This window comes from Equus caballus, chromosome 28 (genome assembly GCF_041296265.1).
Source record: "Equus caballus isolate H_3958 breed thoroughbred chromosome 28, TB-T2T, whole genome shotgun sequence".
In the NCBI taxonomy this organism is placed as follows: domain Eukaryota; kingdom Metazoa; phylum Chordata; class Mammalia; order Perissodactyla; family Equidae; genus Equus; species Equus caballus.
The window spans coordinates 17,298,767-17,322,612 of record NC_091711.1 but is presented as its reverse complement, the minus strand read 5'-3'; the positions used below and the strand labels follow the sequence as shown (position 1 = coordinate 17,322,612).

General features: G+C 34.4%; 1 protein-coding gene across 16 annotated transcripts in view; it reads right to left on the bottom strand.

Annotated features, from left to right (window-relative positions):
• The window catches only part of LRRIQ1 (leucine rich repeats and IQ motif containing 1), a 214,479-nt gene that overhangs the window by 157,534 nt on the left and 33,099 nt on the right, over positions 1–23,846 (bottom strand). For all 16 annotated transcript variants that reach the window (XM_070254620.1, XM_023631410.2, XM_070254613.1 and 13 more), the window contains 2 exons: positions 18,346–18,498; positions 16,252–16,402 (listed from right to left, as the gene is read on the bottom strand). In XM_070254620.1, coding sequence (XP_070110721.1) covers positions 16,252–16,402; positions 18,346–18,498 — 304 coding nt within the window. The remainder of the gene's footprint in view (positions 1–16,251; positions 16,403–18,345; positions 18,499–23,846) is intronic.

Genomic DNA, 23,846 nt, shown 5'->3' with positions numbered 1-23,846 from the left:
AACAAACATCTAGAATTCATGTAATAAATTTATCCTGAAGGAATTTAAAGCATTTAACCCAAGATTTAGTCTTTTGATTACATATTGTGATTTACATAAAGAAAGGACAGACAGCCTGCTTGTATCAAAAAATGAAGAAATAAAAGGAGGAATCAAATTATGTTACCAAGATCTCACAAGAAAACTTGATTCTGCATCATATTTTAAAAATTCAGATACTATTATTATATACAGTATTACTCAGGATTATGAGTGTATTGTAAAAATACTTCATAGAGATACATTTCAAGAAAAATAACATTTCAAAGTCACAGTTTCTCTAACAGTTTAAGTCAAATAAAGCAACTTAATGTTACAGATGATTACTTCTCATAAAAAAGAATATGTTTTTATACTAAAAAGTAAACTTTCTTATAATGTTAAATAAAGTATGTAATATCTAAGAGAAGCAGGAAAATGCATAGAAGACCTATAAATGAAAAGACAGACTGAAATTTAAATTCAGGCAGTAATCTTACATTTTTAAATATTTATCTAGGCTCAATGAACAGGTATTTTCCTGTAATGTATAACAGCAATTATGACTTAGAGAAAATTGTTATCTGATGTTATCAGGAGTGAGTTGTTCTTCCCTATAAGGTATTTGATTAAAACAGATCAATTATACATTATCAATTCCAAGGGATTAGAAATAATATATTACATATAATAATAAATATAGATTAGGTACAATGTAATTTAAAGTCTGCTGAAATAGAAAATACTTTGGAGTTTAGCATACCTTATGATCACATCTAATGAACATCGATTAACCCACTGAAGCAGATAAAAGGCATTCCAGGTAGAAGGAAATTCTAATTAACATAAATTTGTAGCTGTGTGAAATAAAATGTCATTTATCAAATATTTAAACATCTTAACAATCTATTTTCATAAGCTTAATATTTTTAAAAGCCATGAACATTGTTCTTAGGTCTTTCAGAGCTAACCAGAAATAGAATTTTCGATTAGCTTATTTAGAGTGTGGAATGCATTTGTGAAACTTTTCAAAGGTCAGCCAACACACAAACCAAGAATGAAACATTAGGTTACACGCTGAGGAAAGGTAAAGTATTTGGCATAAGAAGTTGAAAGGAAACAGCCAATAAGGCAGAAAAACAATTTGGAGAGGAAAAAAGGAAAAGGCAAACAGAATTCTGTGATGATGGGAGTGGTTAGTAAAAATAAAATTAAAATAATATATATTTTTCAATTATCAAAGGCATTTTTCCCTACACTAACTTATATACGGTCAACAGTGTGAGCCAGGGTGGCAAAGGCGTCTGAAATAGGCCACTGCAGTGGCAGTGATGAAGCAGCTGAAGACTTTTGCTAGAGGCATCAATGGTGTAATCAGGATGGAAGCCACAGTGCAATGGAAGTGAAGACAATGAGTGTAGACTACTTATTAGAAATTTGATACTGGAGAGAAGGGCCTCCAAAGTCCTTAAAATAGCCCACAAAACCCTATCTCTGAACTCATTCTCTACTATTGTCCCCTTCCCTTGGTTCATTCTAACATGCTGACCTCCTTGCTGTTCCTCACACATGGCACACATGCTTCCCCCTTAGGGCTGTCTGTATACATAAGAAATAACCATCAGTGTGTGACATGTTAAGCTAGGAAGAATTAAATAGAGCTTATTAGCTAATTTCAAATATTAAGGCACCATGATTTTCAATCAATACGCAGAGAAAGTACAATTAGTCTACTCAATGATCTGTTAGAATTCCAATCTGGTGGAATTACCATGACTTCAACCTTTAGATATTGAGGGTATTTGACTGAGCATTTCTACTTCTAGGAATCCGTTATATAGTAATACACACAAAGCTGAAAAGTAAAATATAGAGAAATTCCTTGTAAAGCAAAATATAGAGAAATTCCTTGTCGTATTATTTAAAAACAAATAAATGGAGATAAGCTAAATGTCTATCAGTAAGGGAATAGTTAAATAAATCATGGAGAATCTATAAAATGAATATGCATAATCTTCAATATGAAGAAATATTGAAGGATGTCTATGATGCATTACTATATATAAAACCTAAGTTGCATACACACGCTTTTAGCTATTGAGTAAACCTGAAACAAAATCTACACATCTACAATTGCATTGCATAGGACAAGGACCTTGGGAAAACCTAATGCTGTCATCCATCAAAAGGGTTTGTTATATAGCCAAAATGGGGGAACAGGAGGGCATACCTCTTAGATTTTAAAATGAAAGTTTTAAAGGAAATTCAGTGAAATTGGGAAAAGGAGACTCAGTAGGATCTCTAAAACACTGGCCTAACTATAACAGTGATGGAGGATATGCATTAAAATATATATACATAAGTTATACCTATTAATTACTAATTAATATATATTGGTTATATAACCTAAAACTTAGCTTAATGAGAAAAAGGAAAGGAAATCATCTAAAAAGTATGTGGAACTAAGGTCTGCCAAAAACCATGTGAGTGAGGTTGGAGGTATATCTTTCAGCCTCACTGAGCCTTGAGATAACTGCAGTCCTGGTTGACCTCATGAGAGACCCTGAGCCACAACCACATAGCTAAGCCACTCCCAGATTCCTGACCCACAGAAAATATGAGATAATAAATTCTTTTGGTTTTTAATTGCTACATTTTGAGGTACTTTGCTTCATAACAATATATAACTAATACAGTAAGGATTCTATCCTGAAAAAAATGGGAAAGAAGAAAATATATTAAAAGTGATTTGGGCTATGGAATAATATTTAAAGAAATTTAATGTAACAGGAGTTCAAAGATATTAAAACAGCAGATGTAGGCAAACAAATGGACCAAAATAACACGCTGACAGAACTAACAAATACTTTAGAAAAGTCATTGTACAGAACAGAGAGCTAAAGATTGAATTGTCCACAAAAAACAGATAATCATTTTGAGAATAAATTGTGAAGAAGTAGAAGATAGAAAGACATAGATTGAATTAATTAAATAAAAATAGATGGGAAAGATAGATAAAATCAACCAAAATATAAATCAGCTATGACTGGAAAATAGAACCAAGCCAAAAAAGTTTTCAAATATACAAAAAATGAACTTTTCCAGAAATAAAAGGATAACTCACTCTGTAGTTTGAAAAGGACATTACATTCCAGGAAAAACTTATGTGGATTTATTGACAATAAGATGTTTCTTGGTTAAGTTATCAGTGAGGGAAAAAGAAAATGTTATTCAGGTATCTAGGCAGAAATCAATTACGAGGAGGGAAAAGTCAAGTTAGCTTCTAGGTTTACCACAGCTACACATAATATCAAAATGCAATAGAGTAACATCCACAAGGTACCAGTGAAAGTGTGACCTAAAAATGGAATGCACGGCTATATTCTCATTCAACTATGATGGCAATGCCAGATATTCTCAAACAGGAAAACATTCATGGAATATAGCATCCATTAGCCCTTCTTTGAAAAGTAAGACTTAAAAAGAACTAAAGAACTATGTAAGTCAGATAAGCAAAACATGAAAGGAGCTGTTGTCATGAAAAGGACTGGTACTGGGTGTGTAACATCAGCATGATGGCAGAGTGTGCTCTTCTCTTACACTCTCCCACCTAAGATACAATGAAAAGAGCATTCATATGCCAACACACAACACAAAAGATGTCTGAGAGACCCATGCAGCCATACTTCTGAAAGTGGAGGTTCTGGACTCCCCAGAGGAAGTAGAAGGAGGTAAGGGGATCTCCTCGCCCTCCCCCAATAGCAGTGACCCAGGGCACATGACTGCACATGGCTCTGAGAGCAGAGGGGAAAGGGGCGGGGCTCGTGGGAACACCTTTGCTCTCCAAGTTCCCTCACAGCCTGTGGGAAAGCCCCACATAGAGGTGGCTAAGCTATTACCAGGGTGTCTTCATCAAGCCAGCATCCAAGGAAAGCAGATAGTGAGGGCAAATTGAGAATGTCTCCAAGATTGCACTGGTGAAAGAAAGTACCCCTCTCACAGCCCAGCACTCAAGCTCAGCTGGTTGGCCAGAGACCCTGTGCATACAGTAGAAAAGCAGCCACTGTGAACAAGTGAGCTGGGGTTGTGGCAGGCTTGCAATACACAGCTCTTGACTCCCACCCAGTGGCAGCAGGTGGAAGCTGCAAACAAATACTATCACTATGCAGAGGCACAAATCCACACCATCAAACAATATGAAAAAATATTTTAATACTCCAGATCAAAAGGAAAATGAGAAGTGCCAGCATTCAATCCTGAAGGCACATAAATTTATAATCTAAATGACAGAGAATTCAAAATATCTATGATAAAAAACTCAATGAGTTACAAGAAAATACAAATAGACAATTCAATTAAATCAGGAACTTCTTCACAAAAGAGATTGAAACTATAAAGAAAAACCAATCAGAAATGTTGGAGATGAAAAACACAATGGATGAGATAAAAATCTGGACTCTCTGAACAATAAAACTGACACTATGGAGGAGAGAATCAGCAGTCTAGAGGACAGAAATATAGATATGCTTCAGATGGACGAGGAGAGAGAACTAAGACAAAAAATAAATGAAGAAATTCTCCAACTCAATAAGGAAATGCAACATAAAGATCATAGGTATTCCAGAGGGAGAAGAGAAGGAAAAGGGAGCAGAAAGTTTGTTCAAAGAAACTATAGGTGAGAACTTCCCAAACCTGAGGAAGAAGGTGGAAATACCAGTGAAAGAAGTTAATAGATCTCCTGATCATATCAATGTAAAAGGACCTTCTCCAAGGCATATAGTAGTAAAGCTGGCAAAAGTCAACAACAAAGAAAAAATATTAAGGACAGCAAGGCAGAAGAAAATAACCTGCAAAGGAACCCCCATCAGGCTTTCAGCAGATTTCCCAGCAGAAACCTTACAGGCTAGGAGAGAGAGGAATGATATATTCAAAATTCTGAAAAACAAAAATTTTCAGCCAAGAATACTCTATCCAGCAAAAATATCCTTCAGATATGAGGGAGAAATAAAAACTTTCCCAGATAAACAAAAGCAAAGGGAGTTCATCGCCACAAGACCCCCAGCTACAAAAAATGCTCAAGAAGGCCCTCATACTTGAAAAAGAAAACAAAAGGTTTACAAGGCCTTGAGGAAGGATATAAATAGGTAGACAAAATGAGAAAATTGCAGCTATCAGAACAGGTTAGCAAGCACTTAATAACAACATTAAAGATATAGGTAAGGAAAACATAAAAAATAAATATAATCTTGTCATTTTAACCACAAACTTACAATGCAAGATGGAATAAATTGTGACAATAATAACTTAGAAGGGGAAGAGGAAAGGGATGGGATCAGCTTAGTATAAGGAAAGAATAGGCCATCAGAAAATGGACTTTCTCATCTATGAGATTTTTTTATATAAACCTCATGGTAACCACTAAACAAATAATCAAAACAGAGACACAAACGATAAATAAAGATAAAATGAAGAAAACCATCATAGAGAACTACCAAATTGAATTCATAGTCCAAAAAGCAAAAGATGAGAAACAAGGGAAATGCACAAGAACTGGAAAACAAGTGATCAAATGGTAGCATTAAGCCCCTATATATCAATAATCACTCTAAATGTAAATGGATTAATTCTCCAATCAAAAGACACAGAGTGGCTGAATGGATTAAAAAGTAAGATGCAACAATATGCTGTCTCCAGGAAACACATCTCAACCCTAAAGACAAACACAGGCTCAGAGTGAAAGGATGGAAAACAATACTCCAAGCCAATGGCAAACAAAAGAAAGCAGGTGTTGTCATACTTATATCAGAAAAAAGTGGACTTCAAGATAAAATAGGTAATGAGAGACAAAGAGAGGCAGTATATAATGATAAGAGGGAGACTTCACCAAGAAGACATAATACTTATAAATATATAAGCACCCAACAAGGGAGGACCAAAGTACATAAAGCAACTACTAACAAACCTAAAATGACATATTAACAACAACACAATAATAGTAGGAGAACTTAAGACCACATTTACATCAGTGGATAGATCATTCAGACAGAAAGTCGACAAATTGTGGATTTAAATGAGAAACTAGATCAGATGGACTTAATAGATATATATAGAATACTCCATCCACAACAACAGAATACACATTCTTCTCAAGTGCACATGAAACATTCTTAAGGATAGACCATATGTTGGGAACCAAGGCAAGCCTCAATAAATTTAAGAAGATTGAAATCATATCAAGTACCTTTTCTGACCATATGCTATGAAACTAGAAATCAACTACAAGAAAAAAGCTGGGAAAGTGAGAAATATGTGAAGACTAAACAACATGATACTGAACAACCAATGGATCATTGAAGAAATTAAAGGATATATCAAAAAATATCTTGAGACAAATGAGCATAAAAGTACACCACACCAACTCATATGGGATATGGCAAAAGCAGTCCTAGAGAGGGAATTTCATAGCAATAAGGCCCACCTTAATAAACAAGAAAAATCTCAAATAAGCAGTCTTAAACTACGTCTAACAGAATTAGAAAAAGAAGGACAAAGTCCAAACTCAGCAGAAGGAGGTAAATAATAAAAATTAGAGCAGAAATAAACAACAGAAAAAAAACAGTAGAACGGATAAATGAAACAAAGAGCTGATTCTTTGAGAAGATAAACAAAATTAACAAACCCTTAGCCAGACTCTAAGAAAAACAGAGAGAAGTCTCAAATACACATTATTTATAAAACTGCTATGAATGCAAAGGTTTTATCTTCAGCTTTGAACAAATTAGTAAATAAAAATACGTTTCTCAGTTATTTTCTAAAACAGTAAATACTGATAGAGATAACCCACATAAATTAAAGCTATTTAAGGGAGGTCCTCAATAATTTTTAAGAGTGTAAAAAGGTCCTGAGTCCAGAAAAAAGCTGGTTTGGTTATGTCAGACACAGAAGACTAAGGCAGAAAGCTTTACTACAGATGAAAAGGGATGTTCAAAATGATCAAATTGGTCAATTCTCAGAAATATGTAACAGTCACAAATTTGTATGCACCAAATAGCATGACCTCAAAAATATTTGGAGCAAAAAAAAAAAAAAGAATTGTCTATAAGAATAAAGATCTACAATCATCATGGGAGTCATAAATATAACTTTTTCTCCATGACTATGCTATCATGATCTGTACCTCATTTAATCAACAGGCAGTAGGGCACAATGAGAAATGAACAGGCTCTGAAGCAGGCAGTCCTGAATTTCAATAAAACATGCCTATTCCAAAACTAACTGCATGAATATAAACAAGTTACTTAACTTCTCTGAGCCTTTGTTCCTTTATTTGTGAAGCAGGGGTGATTTCACATTATTGGGAGGATTAAAAATATTATGTTAATGTTGCTTGTACAGCACTGTCACATGCTGGGTACTAAAAATGATAGCTATTAGTGTTTCCTAACAAATATCTTCAATAAAAACAAGGAATTAAAATACTATAAGTGAAGTGAGCAAATAAGGCTTCAAAGAGAAATGTTTGAGCTAAACTTTGAAGAAGGAATAGGATATTCATATACACTCAAAAAAGTCGATACACAACTAATTAAACAGTAATTTGATCCAGTCAATGCATTTGGATCAAAAGGGGTAATCTAGATGGGAAGGAAGTTAGAATAACTTGTCACCCTTCCTCTTTTAATCTTGCAAATCTTTGCTGTCAAATGAAGGATGAGAACTGAGCAAAACAGACTTACAGCAAGCCTTACCTTGGAATACAATTACTTCGTCAACGTCTATAAGAAAATGATGCTCTCCCAGTCAAAATTTCTGATATTTCTGCCACTCCCCACCCAAAACAAAACAAAATAAATAATAGCCACAAGAATATTCAAGAGTCTCTTTCAAAGGACTTAAATATAATAAGTATAAATATAACGGCTTGCTTATTCTTCAGTTTACTGCTTCAATATATTCTTTATTAGCTCTTTAAAAGTTTCCTAGGGCCCACAAAATAAAACTGAAGCCAAGGATGTTTATCCCTCAAAGGGTTCTTGCCCATGGCAAAATTAGCATTTGGCTATACAACTTGCTACAAATATCTATTTCAAAGAATTCCTCCCACAGAAATGAGCCAATAGTCTAATAAAACATTCCTGCCACAGGGCAAAAAAAAAAAACTCTCCTATAAGGAACAGCAAAACTAAAGATGTTAAATTAGGGTGGAGGTTTCCACTAAATAAGTATTTGGTAAGTGTCGACCTCCTTTAGCTACTCAATGATTGCTATATTTGAACAGTTACGTACAAATATGCTGAGTTGCACTTGATATTTTTAATTTCAATGCAAAACTCCCTCAGGATCATACATGTTGTATGGAACAAGAATACTGAAACAGGAATCAGGAAACTGGGGTTCTAGCCCGACCTAGGCCAGAAGTTAGATGAAAACTATGTGGGTCTGTTTTTTCATCTGTAAACTAAGAAGCCTAGACTGGCAGATCTGTTAATTCCCTTTCAGCTTTGTACTAGGCATTGTGTTGCATTTCAAAACTGAAGAGTAAGCTAGCACCATCTAGTGGAATCCAAAGAATTCACTAAGTATACAATGAAAAACACTTCCACAAGCAAAATCTCCAGAGCCTTATTTTATTTTACTTCATTACTTTTTTCTAATGTTCCAAAGATAATATTTGGTAGCAGGAATTAACCCAGGCACATTTCCCCTGTGAGCCATGATGCGGTAATCAAGCCTATGTGAAAATGTTGAATTATTTCAACATCTTTCATACTTATGTCACTTTTCCAGAAAGCAGTATTGTCTGAAAATAAAGCAGCAGAAAAAAAAAATCTCTTAGTATCTCTACCCACTTACAATAATATTTCCTAGGAATGTATTACCTGAAATTTAGAAATTAATAAATTAATTGCTAGCATGAGAGAAACACTTTTTCTAGATTAAAGTTTTCCGAAAATAGTGGACACAGAAGCTTCGTGAACGAGAAAACAAAAATAATTATTTGCTCTTATACATTAGCATCATAATTATTTTCATTTTTACCCAATATTCAATAAATAAAATATAGCAATTTACTCCTATTCTTTCTTTTTCCATAAATAACTGTCACTAGGATACGCTCAGTGAAAGTCAGGGTAGTCACTTGTCCTGTTTGTTGCTGCATCCTCAGCAATTACCAGTGCTGTGTTCTAGTGCCTGGAAAAGTGCTTACACATAGTAGGTGATCAATAAATTTGCTCATTGATAAACTTGTTAATGAATAGATCTTAAAATCATTACATTTTTTTCAGCATACAGAGTTGTAACAGTATAAACAGTAATAATTTTAAATATTATACGATTATTAGAGAGGCAGCAGAATGAGTAAAAAAAAAAAATTATGTACTAGGGTTAGACTGCTGAGTTTCAAATCCTGACTATCATTTACTAATTACATTATCGTAGACAATTTACTTAATCTCTTTATGCCTCAGTTTTCTTACCTAGGAAAAAAAACGATTTAACAGTACCTAATTCATAGCGCTTATATGAAAAACAAACGAGTTAATATGTATAAAGCACACAAAATAAATGCCTGGGGATAAAAAAAAAGTTATCTATTGCTATATTTATTATATTAAGTTGTATTTTTTCCTGTAAATAATGCTTATAAAAGAATTTTGACATACATCACGAAATTTTTCAACATTAATTTAGTTTGAAAATGTTTCTGCTGGAAAGTCAATAAAATCCAACATAAAAATGGGAGGAACAAAGAAAATTAGATTATAAATTATGTGACCTATTTTTCGTTGGCTTTGGCTATTCATTTAAAAACTAAATCAGAAATACTAACTCAAAATACAAAAGATTTCCCACAGATTAGTCTTATAAGCTTTAATGATCACTGTGGCAACACATATTCAAAAACTTTTTTCCAAATTACTTTAGAAAATAAAATACCAATTTTGCCTGAAATTTACTAATGGGAAAACTCGGACAAAAGTAAGCACAAACTATAACAATGATATCATAACAAACCTGAAAATTTAAACTGCAATTTACCCAAATTAAACTGAGTTATAAAAGATAAAGTCATGTAACTTTAAGGAAAAAAAAACCATAACACATTTTAAATTAATAAAATAGTATAATAAAATCTCTTGTCATTAAAATAAATCCATCTTTAAAATCATCAACCTAAAATGAACTTAAATTAAAGCAATTATTTTATGCATTCAAAATGTGAAATAACTCCAGATCAAGTCAAAATATTCTATAATCCAAAACTTTTACCAAAATAGAACCAATTACAGAAAGCAATATAAAAATATACACAGTATTCTTTAAATTACTACAAAATTTGTATGAATGCGTACATCCCAATATAACAGTTTATTTTTTACTACATTTGGCCAGAAAATAATATGTAACTCAGGATGTAATATATCTTAGAGATACTATTTTGAATTATATTTTTAATTTATATTTCAGTTATGATTAATAGTAATAATAATAATTAAAACCATCTCTTTCCATAGCCACAGCACACAATATGTTTAAACATTAAAGACATTAACAAAAATATATCACTAACTTTGTAACTTTCAATTTATAGAATTAAAATTTAAACTATTACTTTAAGAAAGTATATTTCACATTGTGTTTACATTTTTACACTTGAACAGTTTAATTAGAATGTAAAACATTCAGCATAAATAATTTCAAATTGCCTTAACGAGATTGACAATGTTGCTATTCTTATTTACTTAAATGCAAAGAAAGTCGAATAAAAATGTGCATTAATGTTTTCTAATAAAAAGAGTAGTTAGAGCTAGCATTAAATATTAGCTACAGCAGTAACTACAGCTTAGTAAGAATTAGGAACAAATTAAACTTGAAACTACAAATGTAGAATACACGGTATTGCTTCCAATTTTATTTCACCTCCTTAAGAAATATAGCATGAAATGGTAACTTATAAACTTATAAACACAAATCTATCTTTGTGCCCCTTCATAAGAGTTCTTAGCATCAATATATCATTGAAAGACAAAATCTATGCTTTTCACTTAGCTCAACCAGAATCTCTGTAAGCAGCTCCTGAAGATGAAAAACAGACTCCAACTGGTCTTGAGAAAGTCTACTTTCTCATGTATACTCTTCTCACACTCAATAAATACAGTGTTTTCATTGTACCCAACAGACAGCAAAGATGTCTTTTACCCTGTTTGCTCTGTACTACATGGAGATACTTCAGGTACATCAATTAATACTATGGCAGTTTTCACATAAATCTTGCAGATATCCTATCCCAGGAAATCCACTGGCTACAAAAAATTCCATACAGTACTGCTGGCAATGAAAATGAAGTAAATGGGAGTTCAAGCATTTCTGCTTATAAACAGCCTTTTTCTTTTTTTAAGTTTGTTTCAGTGTGTGCCAATACAGAAACATACATTATCAATGCACTTGCCTTCATTCCAATGATAACAACAAAATTATTTCTATATGTATTTTAAAATAAAATTTTAAAGTAGAAAATTTATATCAAAAGTATCAGTATTTCCATATGCGAGAAGTCATGAGTGGTCCCAAAGCAGGCAGCACAGACACATGGGCAAATAAACACATTAAAGAATATTATACATTATAGTTTCAAAAGTGTGCCTTGAAATGTTTGCAAAATCAAAGCTTGCTTTGTGAAAACAACTATATTTTTGACGTATTAAAAAAAAATGGGAGATGTTGGTGACTGTCTTCACCCAACTCTACCCACACCTCTTCCAGAAATTCATAAAGAGCAACAAAGAAATAAAAGTACCCACAACCTATCTTTCCAGTGTAAATGAGAGATAAAGAAACTATAAGCTGAATTTTTTTCTAAGTGAGGTAATAAGTATCCAGGAACAACACAATCTAGGCTGAATCCACACTCATACAGAGGGAATCCTATGGAAACTGAATGGATAAGTAAGAAGTGGAGGTGACCCAGTGGTGAAAGAACCCATGTATTATCAACAAGGCCTCCCTCCAGAAAGAGAGCACCATCCTGAATGGGACGATAGTACTGAGACCAAGCATATAAATTGAATTAATAAATCCAATTGGCCACATGAGAGAAAAATATTTAAGCTGGAATAAAAAAATAAAACCCAAATCTATGCTGTATACAAGCACATGCTTAAAATAAAGTGATTCAGAAAGGTTAAATTTTTTTTAATGGCCAAGTAGGGAAATACAAACAAAAAAGAACTATATTAGACAAGGTAGAATTTAGTTTCAAAAGCATTAAAGAGACAAAGAAGGGAACTTAGAATTTTCAAGGCTAAAATTCACAGTAAAGATAACACAGTTAAGAATATCTATGAAACAGCATAGAGAAACATTCTTAAAGCAGAAACCAAAGGATACGCAAAAAGAAATGGGCTGATTAGTAACAGACAAATTTAAACTAGCTTGACTCCCTCAGTCCAAGGTCGATCAAGTAGACATAGAACGCCTAAAACAAATGATCACTAAGGTAGATCTTAAAGATAAAAATATAAACTCTATATTCCAACAACAAAAAATGGCCTCCTTTTCAAGTACACATGAAACATTCCTGAAAATTGACCACATATTAGAAAACCACAATAAATTCCAAAAAGCAGAAATGGTACAAAAATCATTCTTTGACTTTAATGCAATAAAACTAGAAAGAATAACAAAACAAAACAAAAATGGCCTTTTCATATAGAAATTTAAAATCTTAGGTAAAAGATAAAATACATATAAAATGGTAAAACTGATGAAAATACCTATAACAGACGTTATGGACTTAAGCAGTGCTTAGAGGAAAATTTATAGACAAGTATTTATGTCAGTAAGAGTGCAAAAGGATACAAAAATAATTGAATTAAATATTTAGTTCAAAAATAGAAAAGAACAACATAATAAACAGAAGAAAGGCAAAAGAAACTGGTAGCAATGCGTACTAGTGTTAGAGGTGGAAAATGGTCCAAGCCATATAAAGTGTGTCTGGCACTATCTTCCTAAATGACAGAGGTCTTTTGCACCAGCAGGACATATTGCAGGAAATTAACCTAAAGATATATCTGATAAAGTATGAAATGACATAGATATCAGGTCAGTCATTATGGCAATGTGGAAGATTGGAAATCATCCAATGTCCATCAACCTGGGACCAGTGGAATAAACTCTGGTCCATACACACAATTGAATACTATGAAGTCATGGAAAAAGAATGCTATGCACTTCATAATATGTTGTTAAGTGAAAAAAAGCAACATAAAGAACAGCGCATAACATATTCTATATTTTGTGAAGGGATTAGCATATATACATATATGTCTTAGATATATGTGTATATATGTGTGTATATTTATATTTGTATAAATACACATATTACATTATACATATATACATAAAACACCTATCTACAAAAGTAGATGGGAAAACACATTGAAAAGGACAAAGATGAAAGTACAATCTCTTTAGGGATGTGTTTTTTAATGTAATTTGACTTTGGAAACATATATCTGTTTCACATACCAAAAATAAAATTGAATCAAACGGGAAAAGTGAACTGATTTTATTTCAAATTCACAACATAATCACAAAGATAAAATGCTTCAGATGATCACATCACTTTGTGGGACAAAGTACAAGGACCAAAAGAAATTTTAAAATCAATTTAGTAGTTTTCTTCTTAGTAGTAATATTGGCATTGTTGTTTTGAAGCTATCTCATGGATATAAGAGATAGCAAATAGTTATGTTAATGTTGTTATCAACCAAGAAGTACAGTGGACGAGGAAGGGCATACAACCATAAAGTTAAAAAAGTAACTTTAAAAGTAAATTCACAGGGCAGGACAATTTGTGTATCAAAAAGTATAATAAGGCACTGACTGAAGTATCCTATATTATAAAAATCTATGAGTTCATTACAATACTAAGAAAGAGAGAAGAGGGGAAAGAGAAAGAGAGAAAGAGAAAACAAGTGCAAAACCAAAGCAAAAGAAATAAAACAAAAAATAAATCCATTTGGTACCACTGAAAGTAATGAGGGCCACTAAGAGCTTACTGTAAAAATTTGTCAGTAGAAAGGTAGGCACTTATCCTTGTCTTTTCTCTAAAACTATTTCAAAATAACCAAATTGTTCTTATTAAATAAATGATTCCAGCTTAAAAAATGTGGAAGGAATGATCAGAAAACTCACCCTTTGGACACACCCCCCCCCATTGTGATCAATGATTCAGGTCACATCAATCAATGGATGAAAGCATCAGATGAAAGGTTGCTGGAGAACTTTATAATGGAGGGTTTAGTCTATCACTAGCTGTACTCAATACTCAATTGTAGCATCATTAAAAGTAAACAAGCCCTGTATGACTCCTGATGTAAGGCAATATGAAGCTCAGAGCACCACCTATGAAAAATTCCTGCCAAAATGACTGAATTTGAATCTAATCAAGCCTGTTGAGCTAACTTCCATTTATAGGAAATGCAGGGCTTAATGAAACAATTTTAATCACACTAAAAGAAAGTAAATTGACAAACTCAGAATGCAGGACATTGTACAGGACAATTAACACAGGTTCTGCAACAAATTAATGGCAAGGAAGACTGTTACAGATTAAAGAGACTTGAAAGACTTAAGTAAATGTAATACGTGGTCATTGTGTTATGATTCAAATAAACCCAGATAATTTTAAGAAAATAAGAAAAATTAAATTGTGCATTATCAATTGTACAAGGAATCAATATTAATTCTATTAGGTGTCACAATGCATTGTGGTCAAGCAAGAAAGAACCATATTATTAAAAACCATTTCCTGAGGTATGAAAGGATAAAATTATATAATTTCAGGATTTGCTTTAAAAAAGAAAATCAAAACCAGAAAAAAGTAATGATGAAAGAAATGCTGAATATGGTTATATGGAATCTCCACATACTTATTTTGTGTTAGAAGTTTTCAACAATAAAATAAATGAAAGAAAAAGCAACACATAAGCTAACAAACAAAAGCAGGCCTAAGTAGAACCAGGCCTAAACACAGAAAGTAGGCTTACTTCTACTCCTTTATCCACTCCCATTCTGCTCCCTAGTATTTCAGTCCAGACCACATTTCCTAATGACTATCGAACAGAGGAGGTGGAAAGGATGGTACCTTTTGGGGGTCCAAAAATTTAAAACATTAGTATTGTACCAGAGTAAAGTTTTTATCTAGTTCCTGATTTTTTGGCAATCCTTGATTATTCATTAACTATTATTTAAGCCTCTATCAACTCACTTGAGAATCTTACAAGTTAAAAAAGAAAAAATAACAGAGAATTTTAAGCTTGGTGGTGAAAAATATGAGATTTTTATTTTAGAATTGTCACACTGGAAATAGTATAGAAGTAATTTGAAGTCGAATTTCAGTGGACAGAAGAGGGAAGTTGGGTAGTAAGAAGTGAGAGCAAGAACAGAACACTCCTTCACAAAACAAAAGCAAAACAAAAAGCAAAAGGTAATAGAGAGGAAGCAATGGTAGGAGTGAACGGCAATAGCAAGAATCTGATGTCAGACAGGGGATAAATGATGGAGTGAGGTACCAAAGAAGACTGACAGGCATACTTACAGAAAATAGAAAGACTGACCTTAACCAAGAAAAGACACTTTCATCACTAAATTATATGAATTAAAAAGTACGGGGGTGGAAACAAATATAGATATATAGGTATACAGATATACAGATGGAGGGATGGAGGTAAGGGAGATTCAAACTGATGAATTCTTTCTTTTACGTGGTATTAGTAGCCTTATCTAAAGAAGGTAAGGTTAGTACAACTGACGTATGCAGGCAAGGAGAGTATTGATGAAAAGGTTTACTGGGGAACAGTTCTGACAGATGCTGAGAAGTGCAAAAAGCATAGGCTGTATAAAAATATGATGGCACCAAACTGTGGTATTATATTCCCCAGTAGAGCCCAGATCACTACTGGTTTAAGAAAAGGAACAGGAAGATGAATATATTAATTTAAGGAGCTAGTAACAACTACCCATTTGCCAGTGGTGGGAGCATATTCCTTTTATATACATTAAAAATAATTTTATTTCCTTCATACATCTGGATAAATGATTAAATAAGTATGGAATGAGTAAAATAAGCAAATTAGTGATGGTGGCCTACTCTTAAAAACAGATAAATGAAACAAAATATAATCATGAGAAATAAATGTCTATATACTCAAATTCCATTGTTCTCACCAATTCGAGTGATTTTATTATGTGAAAGTTCAAGATTTTGGATATTAGTGCAGCCATCCAAACCATGAAAAGAAGTCAGTTGATTTTTACTAAGAAGAACAACACAGAGATCTGCCAGATTTTCACAGCTGATGGTCTCAATATGGTTTTCCTAAAACAAAGAAAAAATTTAATTTGTTTTATTTCAATGGTTTATTAATGAAATAGTTAAAGCTTTCAAAAAGAGGAAGGATGAGATATGATCTCCAAATGAATATCTGATCTCTAACTTTGCAGATAATTATGCAGAATGTTATACTGTCTAGAAGAAAATATTAAGTAACCTAATAAATAATTAACTGATTTTGTATTTATTAATAATCTTTTAAAAGATAGAAAATACAAAGGATCATATAACAAAATATTTTAAACAATCTAAATGAACATAAGTGAATATTTGGACATAGTTCCTATAAAACTGTTATTTTAAAGAAACCAAGCACTGAAAAAATTGAAATCTCTCCATTTCTCTTCTTTAGGCCCTTTTGCTCCCTTCCCCTCTCAAGAAGACCAATATCATGAATTAGGCATATATCTCATATATACATACACATCTCTGCAATACATAATATTGGTCTCAGTGTCAAGATCACATGTCAGGATGCAACAGCAATTCTCTTTTTTAAGACCTTTAAGCCTTTTAAAGATAAATGTGCTTTTAAGAATCTGAATGGTGTAGTCCCCCAGTATCCCTCTCAAAAATATTTATGAGTATAGCCATTGTCTAATGTATGGAGCTTAATAAGCAGCTGAGGAAACCCAAAAAGTTTTAAAAGAAATCATTGGTGGAAGCATTGCCAATTTTAACTGAATATAATTCAAAATGAAAAGAAGCCTCTAGTCCTCCCCAATCTTCTATGAGAAAGAAACGGGCTGAGAAAAATTCGCAGATGCAAAACAGGGCACTTATGGAAAAGGACGTATGCCTTGAGGATGGAGTCAAAAGCCCAGTGGGCAGAACCAAGAGTCATAAAGAACCATTCCAATGGAGGAGAACTGAGTCCTTATTAAGGAATTGAGGATATGCATTTGGCAGTGGACCAGGGACGGCTACAGCTTCTTGTTTTCTCCCACTTTGAATGGGAATGACTACTGGAATTAATCAAGCCCTGTCTCACCACCGTATGCAAGTGTGTGAATGGGCAGGGGAGGAACAAGTTTTTCATTTTACTTCACAGATCTCTGAGTTGAAAGAACTCTGAGCAGCTCATTTCCACTGGATCTGATCAAATGAGAAGATTCTGTGCTTCAAGTCTGAGTCTGATGCCATAAGTTGACGAAACTTCGGAGTCGTTGAGACATGAGTGTATTTTGCTTGTGGGAAGGATGTGACTCATTAGGAGCCAGAGAATAGATTGTGGGAGACGATCACTTTGATAGCCCCAGTAAATCTCACAACCCAATATTCACACAAGCACATAGTCCCCTCCCACATGAACTCAGGGCTTGGCCAACAGAACATTAGTTAGCATGATGTCAGCAGATGCTTGATCAGCACTTGCATTTTGGAGCTTGTCTTTTTGGAATGCATCACTCTTGGAAGTCGGGACCCTATAGAGAAGCCCAAGAGAGCAGAGAGACAGAGAGAGAGAAAGAGAGAGAGAGATTGAATTCCAACCTTGCAAGGCATCAGACATATAAGAGAAGGCATTTTGGATATTCCAGCCACAGCTGAAAATTACATAAGAGACCCAATCAACACAATATGAAGCAGAAGAAATACCCAGGGAAGCCTGGCCTCAATTCATGGCCCACAGAACAATGAGCAAATAAAATGGTTGTTGTTTTAATTTACTAAGTAATGTGGTCATTTGCTAGGCAGCAAAAAGTAACAAAAAACAGTAACTACATCATCTGCAAATAGAGTTAAGTAATTTCCAGATCATACTACCTTATGATCTTCCCTCTTGTTTCTCACAAATTCTGGCCCTTGATCTCTTTAGACCTTGAGTTACAGGGTATTTTAGTAAAGGTTTCTTCAAAATTGTCATTTCTGAAATGTATACATGATTCCATTTTATATTTTAAGATAAATAATGAGAACAGAGGACACACCTGTGCATCAATGTACTTCAGTTTTTTGCAGTTACTCAGATTGTGCAAAGAAGTTAATCCACAGCGTTGAAGAGACAGAAACTGAAGATTTGCACACTCTGCCAGTGTGGAGAGACTGCAACCTGGCAAATCTTGAAATGTAACTGTTGTAACCTAGAGAATTCAAGAAAATTGGAATGCATAACATTATCTAATGATAATAGTATAAACTATACTAGTCTTGCAAAATTGTTTAAAAGAATTCATCTAAAAAAAGTAACGTTATTGGGTCAGCGACATGGCAGAGTGAAGTCACCCAGGACTCTCTCCCCTCCAAATTACAACCAAAAAGAGCAACTGCTTTCCAACCAAAAAAAAAAAATCCTACTAACAGAAATTGCCAGAGACCCACAGCAGCCAAACAACAGAGGGCGGAGAGGCTGGAGCCCCCTCAGAGGAGCTGGAATGAGGTAAGAGAGATCTTCGCTCTCTCCCCTAGAGACTGGGATCGCTGCCATGGGTGAGGGAAGGAGCAGGGGAGAGGCTGCACATCCACAGGATCATCCAGGACTCCCACAGACCCGTGCAGTGGAAACCCTCTAACAGGGAAAGCTTTCACATGGGGGGACTCCATCAAGCCAGAGCCCCAGGAAACCAGAGAGGAGGAGCTGATCGGAATCCAGGTCTGTGCGTGAGACAAACTGCCCCTCCTCCCCCAACCCGCCCTTTGCATGGACATCGTGGCTGAAGGCAGAGGGTTCAGAACGCGCTGCTCTCGACCCCCATCTAGTGGTGACAGGTTGTAATTGCAACCAAATAAGAGCATTATGTGCAAAAACCGCTCCTCTACCATCCAGGAATTTATAAAAGCTCCAGTCTAAAAGGAAAACAATAAAAATAGACAATTATGTCCTCAGGACTTGGAAATAGGTAAACTAAGTGAAAATGAGTTCAGAATAGCTATCATCAAAAAACTCAATGAGGTAAAGGGAAATATAGAGAAACAAGTCAACAAGTTCTGGAGTTACTTCACAAGAGATTGAAACTATAAAGAAGAATCAATCAGAAATACTAGAGATTAAAAATACAATGGATCAGATAAAACAGAATACGGATTCCCTGAATGCCCATGTAGACACCATAGAGGAGCAAATTGGCATAATCGAAGATAGACAGGCTGAACGGCTCCAGGCAGAGGAAGAAAGAGAACTAAGAATTTAAAAAACTGAAGAAAATCTCAGACAAATAGCTGACTCAATGAGAAAATGCAACTCAAGAATAACTGGAATTCCTGAGGGCATGGAAAAGGAAAATGGAGCAGAAAGTGTGCTCAATGAAATAATAGAAGAGAACTTCCCAAATCTAGGGATTAAGACAGAAATGTGTGTGGAGGAAGCTTTCAGATCTCCTAGATTTGTCAAGGTAAAAAGACCTACTGCAAGGCATATAGTAGTAAAAACGGCAAAAATGAATGACAAAGAAAGAATACTCAGGGCAGCAAGGCAGAAGAAAATAACATACAAAGGAACCCATATCAGATTTTCAGCAGATTTCTCTACAGAAACCGTACAAGCTAGGAGAGATTGAAATGACATATTCAAAACTTTAAAGGATAAAAATCTTCAGCCAAGAATACTCTATCCAGCAAAAATATCCTTCAGATATGAGGGAGAAATTAAATATTCTCCAGACAAACCAAAGCTAAGGGACTTCGTAGCCACAAGAACCTCCACTACAAGAAATCCTCAAGAAGGCTCTCATACCTGAAAAAAGAAATAAAGGGGGAAAGGGGTCACAAAACACAGAGTAGGGAGACAAATAGATAGAATCAGAATAGGATAGCAAATATTTAACTATAGCATTAGGATAAAGGGAAGGAAGTCACCAAAGCAAAGACAATCTTATCACTCTAACCACAAACTCACAACACAAGTTGGAATAAGAGATGAAAATAATAATTTAGGAAGGGAGGAGGAAAGGGACTGGATCAGTCTAGGCTAAGGAAGTAAGAGATCACCAGAAAATGGACTATGCTATACACAATATTCTGAATACAAACTTCAGGGTAGCCACTAAACTAAAAAACAGAACAGAGACACAAAACACAAATAAGGAAAAATCTAAGAAACTCAGCATAAGAAATTGCAGAAGTCAATGGGTAGGCTAAAACACACAGGGCGAGAAAAAAAGGAAACACAGGAAAACTGGAAAATGAGTGACAGAATGACAGCATTAAGCCCTCATGCATCAATACTCACCCTCAATGTAAACAGATTGAACTCTCCAATAAAAAGACACAGAGTGGCAAGATGGATTAAAGATTAAGATGCAACAATTTGTTGCCTCCAGGAAACATACCTCAGCTCCAAGGACAAACACAGGCTCAGAGTGAAGGGGTGGAAGACAATACTCCAAGCTAATGGCAAACAAAAGAAAGCAGGTGTTGCAATACTTATATCAGACAAAAGAGACTTTAAGATAAGGCAGGTAAAGAGAGACATAGAGGGCCAATATATAATGACCAAAGGGACACTTCATCAAGAAGAATATATAAATATCTATGTACCCAACACAGGAGAACCAAAGTTCATAAAGCAACTATTAAACCTAAAAGAAGAGATCAAAAATAACACAATAATAGTAGGGGACCTCAACATCCCACTCACATCAATGGACAGATCATCCAGACAGAAAAGCAACAAAGAAACAGTGGAGCTAAATGAAAAACTAAACAGTTGGACTTAACAGACATATATAGAACACTCTATCCAAAAAGAGCCGAATACACATTCTTCTCAAGTGTGCATGGAACATTCTCAAGGATAGACCATATGTTGGGAAACAAGGCAAGCCTCTATAAATTAAAAAAAAATTGAAATAACAACAAGCATCTTCTCTGATCATAATGCTATAAAGCTAGAAATTAATTACAAGAAAAAAGCTGAGAAAGGCACAGGATGTGGAGACTAAACAATATGCTATTGAACAAGCAATGGATCATTGAAGAAATTAAAGAAGTAATCAAAAAATACCTGGAGACAAATGAAAAGGATCATGCCATACCAACTCATATGGGATACAGCAAAAGCTGTATTAAGAGGAAAATTCATCGCAATACAGACACATCTTAACAAACAAGAAAAATCCCAAATAAGCAATCTTAAACTACACCTAACTGAATTAGAGAAAGACGAACAAACAAAGCCCAAAGTCAGCAGAAGGAGAGAAATAATAAAAATCAGAGCAGAAATAAATGCTATTGAAACAAAAAAGGCAGTATAAAGGATCAATGAAGCAAAGAGCTGGTTCTTTGAGAAGATAAATAAAATTGACAAACCCCTAGCCAGACTTACAAAAGAAAAAAGAGAGAAAGCTCAAATAAACAAAATCAGAAATGAAAGAGGAGAAATAACAATAGACTCTGCAGAAATACAACGGCTTATAAGAGAATACTTCAAAAAACTATATGCCAATAAAATGGATAACCTAGAGGATAAATTCTTGGACTCCTACAATCTCCCAAAGCTTACTCAAGAAGAAGCAGACAATTTGAACAGACCAATCACAAGGAAAGAGATTGAAACAGCAATCAAAAGCATCCCAAAGAATAAAACCCCAGGACCAGATGGCTTAACTGGGGAATTCTACCAAACTTTCAGAGAGGATTTAATACCTATCCTTTTCAAGCTATTCCAAAAAATTAGGGAGGATGGAACACTTCTTAACACATTCTACGCGGCCAACATCACACTGATACCAAAGCCTGACAAGGACAGCACGAAAAAGGAGAACTACAGGCCAATATCACTGATGAACATAGATGCAAAAGTTCGCAACAAAATTTTAGCAACCCGAATTCAGCAATTCATCAAAAGGATCATACATCATGATCAAGTGGGATTCATACCAGGGACACAGGGATGGTTCAACATCCACAAATCAATCAACATGATACACCACATCAACAAACTGAGGAATAAAAACCACATGATCATCTCAATAGATGCAGAGAAAGCATTTGACAAGATCCAACAGCCATTTATGATAAAAAATCTGAACAAAATGGGGATAGAAGGGAACTACCTCAACAAAATAAAGGCCATATATGACAAACCCACAGCCAACATCATACTCAATGGGCAAAAACAAAGCACTATCCCCATGAAAACAGGAATGAGACAAGGATGCCCTCTATCACCACTCTTATTTAACACAGTACTGGAGGTTTTGGCCAGGGCAATTAGGCAAGAAAAAGGAATAAAAGGAATCCAAATAGGGAGGGAAGAAGTGAAACTCTTGCTCTTTGCAGACGACATGATCTTATATATAGAAAACCCCAAAGAATCCATTGGAAAACTGTTAGAAGTAATCAACAACTGCAGCAAAGTTGCAGGGTATAAAATCAATTTATATAAATCTGTAGCATTTCCATACTCTAACAACGAACTGACAGAAAAAGAATTCAAGAACACAATACCATTCACAATCACAACAAAAAGAATAAAATACCTCATGGTGAATTTAACTAAGGAAGTGAAAGACCTATACAACGAAAATTACAAGGCTTTTCTGAAAGAAATGGATGACGACATAAAGAGATGGAAAGACATTCCATGTAAATGGATTGGAAGAATAAACATAGTTAAAATGTCCATTTTACCTAAAGCAACCTACAGATTCAATGCCATCCCAATCAGAATCCCAACGACATTGTTTACAGAAATAGAAGAATCCTAAAATTCATATGGGGCAACAAAATACCCCGAATTGCTAAAGCAATCCTGAGAAAAAAGAACAAAGCTGGAGGCATCACAATCCCTGACTTCAAAACATACTGCAAAGCTATAGTAATCAAAACAGCATGGTACTGGTACAAAAACAGGTGCACAGATCAATGGAACAGAAGTGAAAGGCCAGAAATAAAACCACACATCTAGGGACAGCTAATCTTTAACAAAGGAGCTGAGGGCATACAATGGCGAAAAGAGTTTTTTCAACAAATGGTGCTGGGAAAACTGGAAAGCCACATGTAAAAGAATGAAAATTGACCATTCTTTTTCACCATTCACCAAAATAAACTCAAAATGGATCAAAGACCTAAAGCTGAGACCTGAAACCATAAGTTTTCTAGAAGAAAATGTAGACCTAAAGCTGAGACCTGAAACAATAAGGCTTCTAGAAGAAAATGTAGGCAGTACACTCTTTGACATCAGTATTAAAAGGATCTTTTCAGACACCATGTCTTCTCAGACAAAGGAAACAATAGAAAGAATAAACAAACGGGACTTCAACAGACTAAAGAGCTTCGTCAAGGTAAAGGAAAACATGATTGAAACAAGAAAACAACCCACTAACTGGGAAAAAATATTTGCAAGTCATACATCCGACAAAGGCTTAATATACATAATATATAAAGAACTCACACAACTCATCAACAAAAAATCAGACAACCCGATCAAAAAATGGGCAGGAGACATGAACAGACATTTCTCCAAAGAAGATATACAGAAAACCAATAGGCA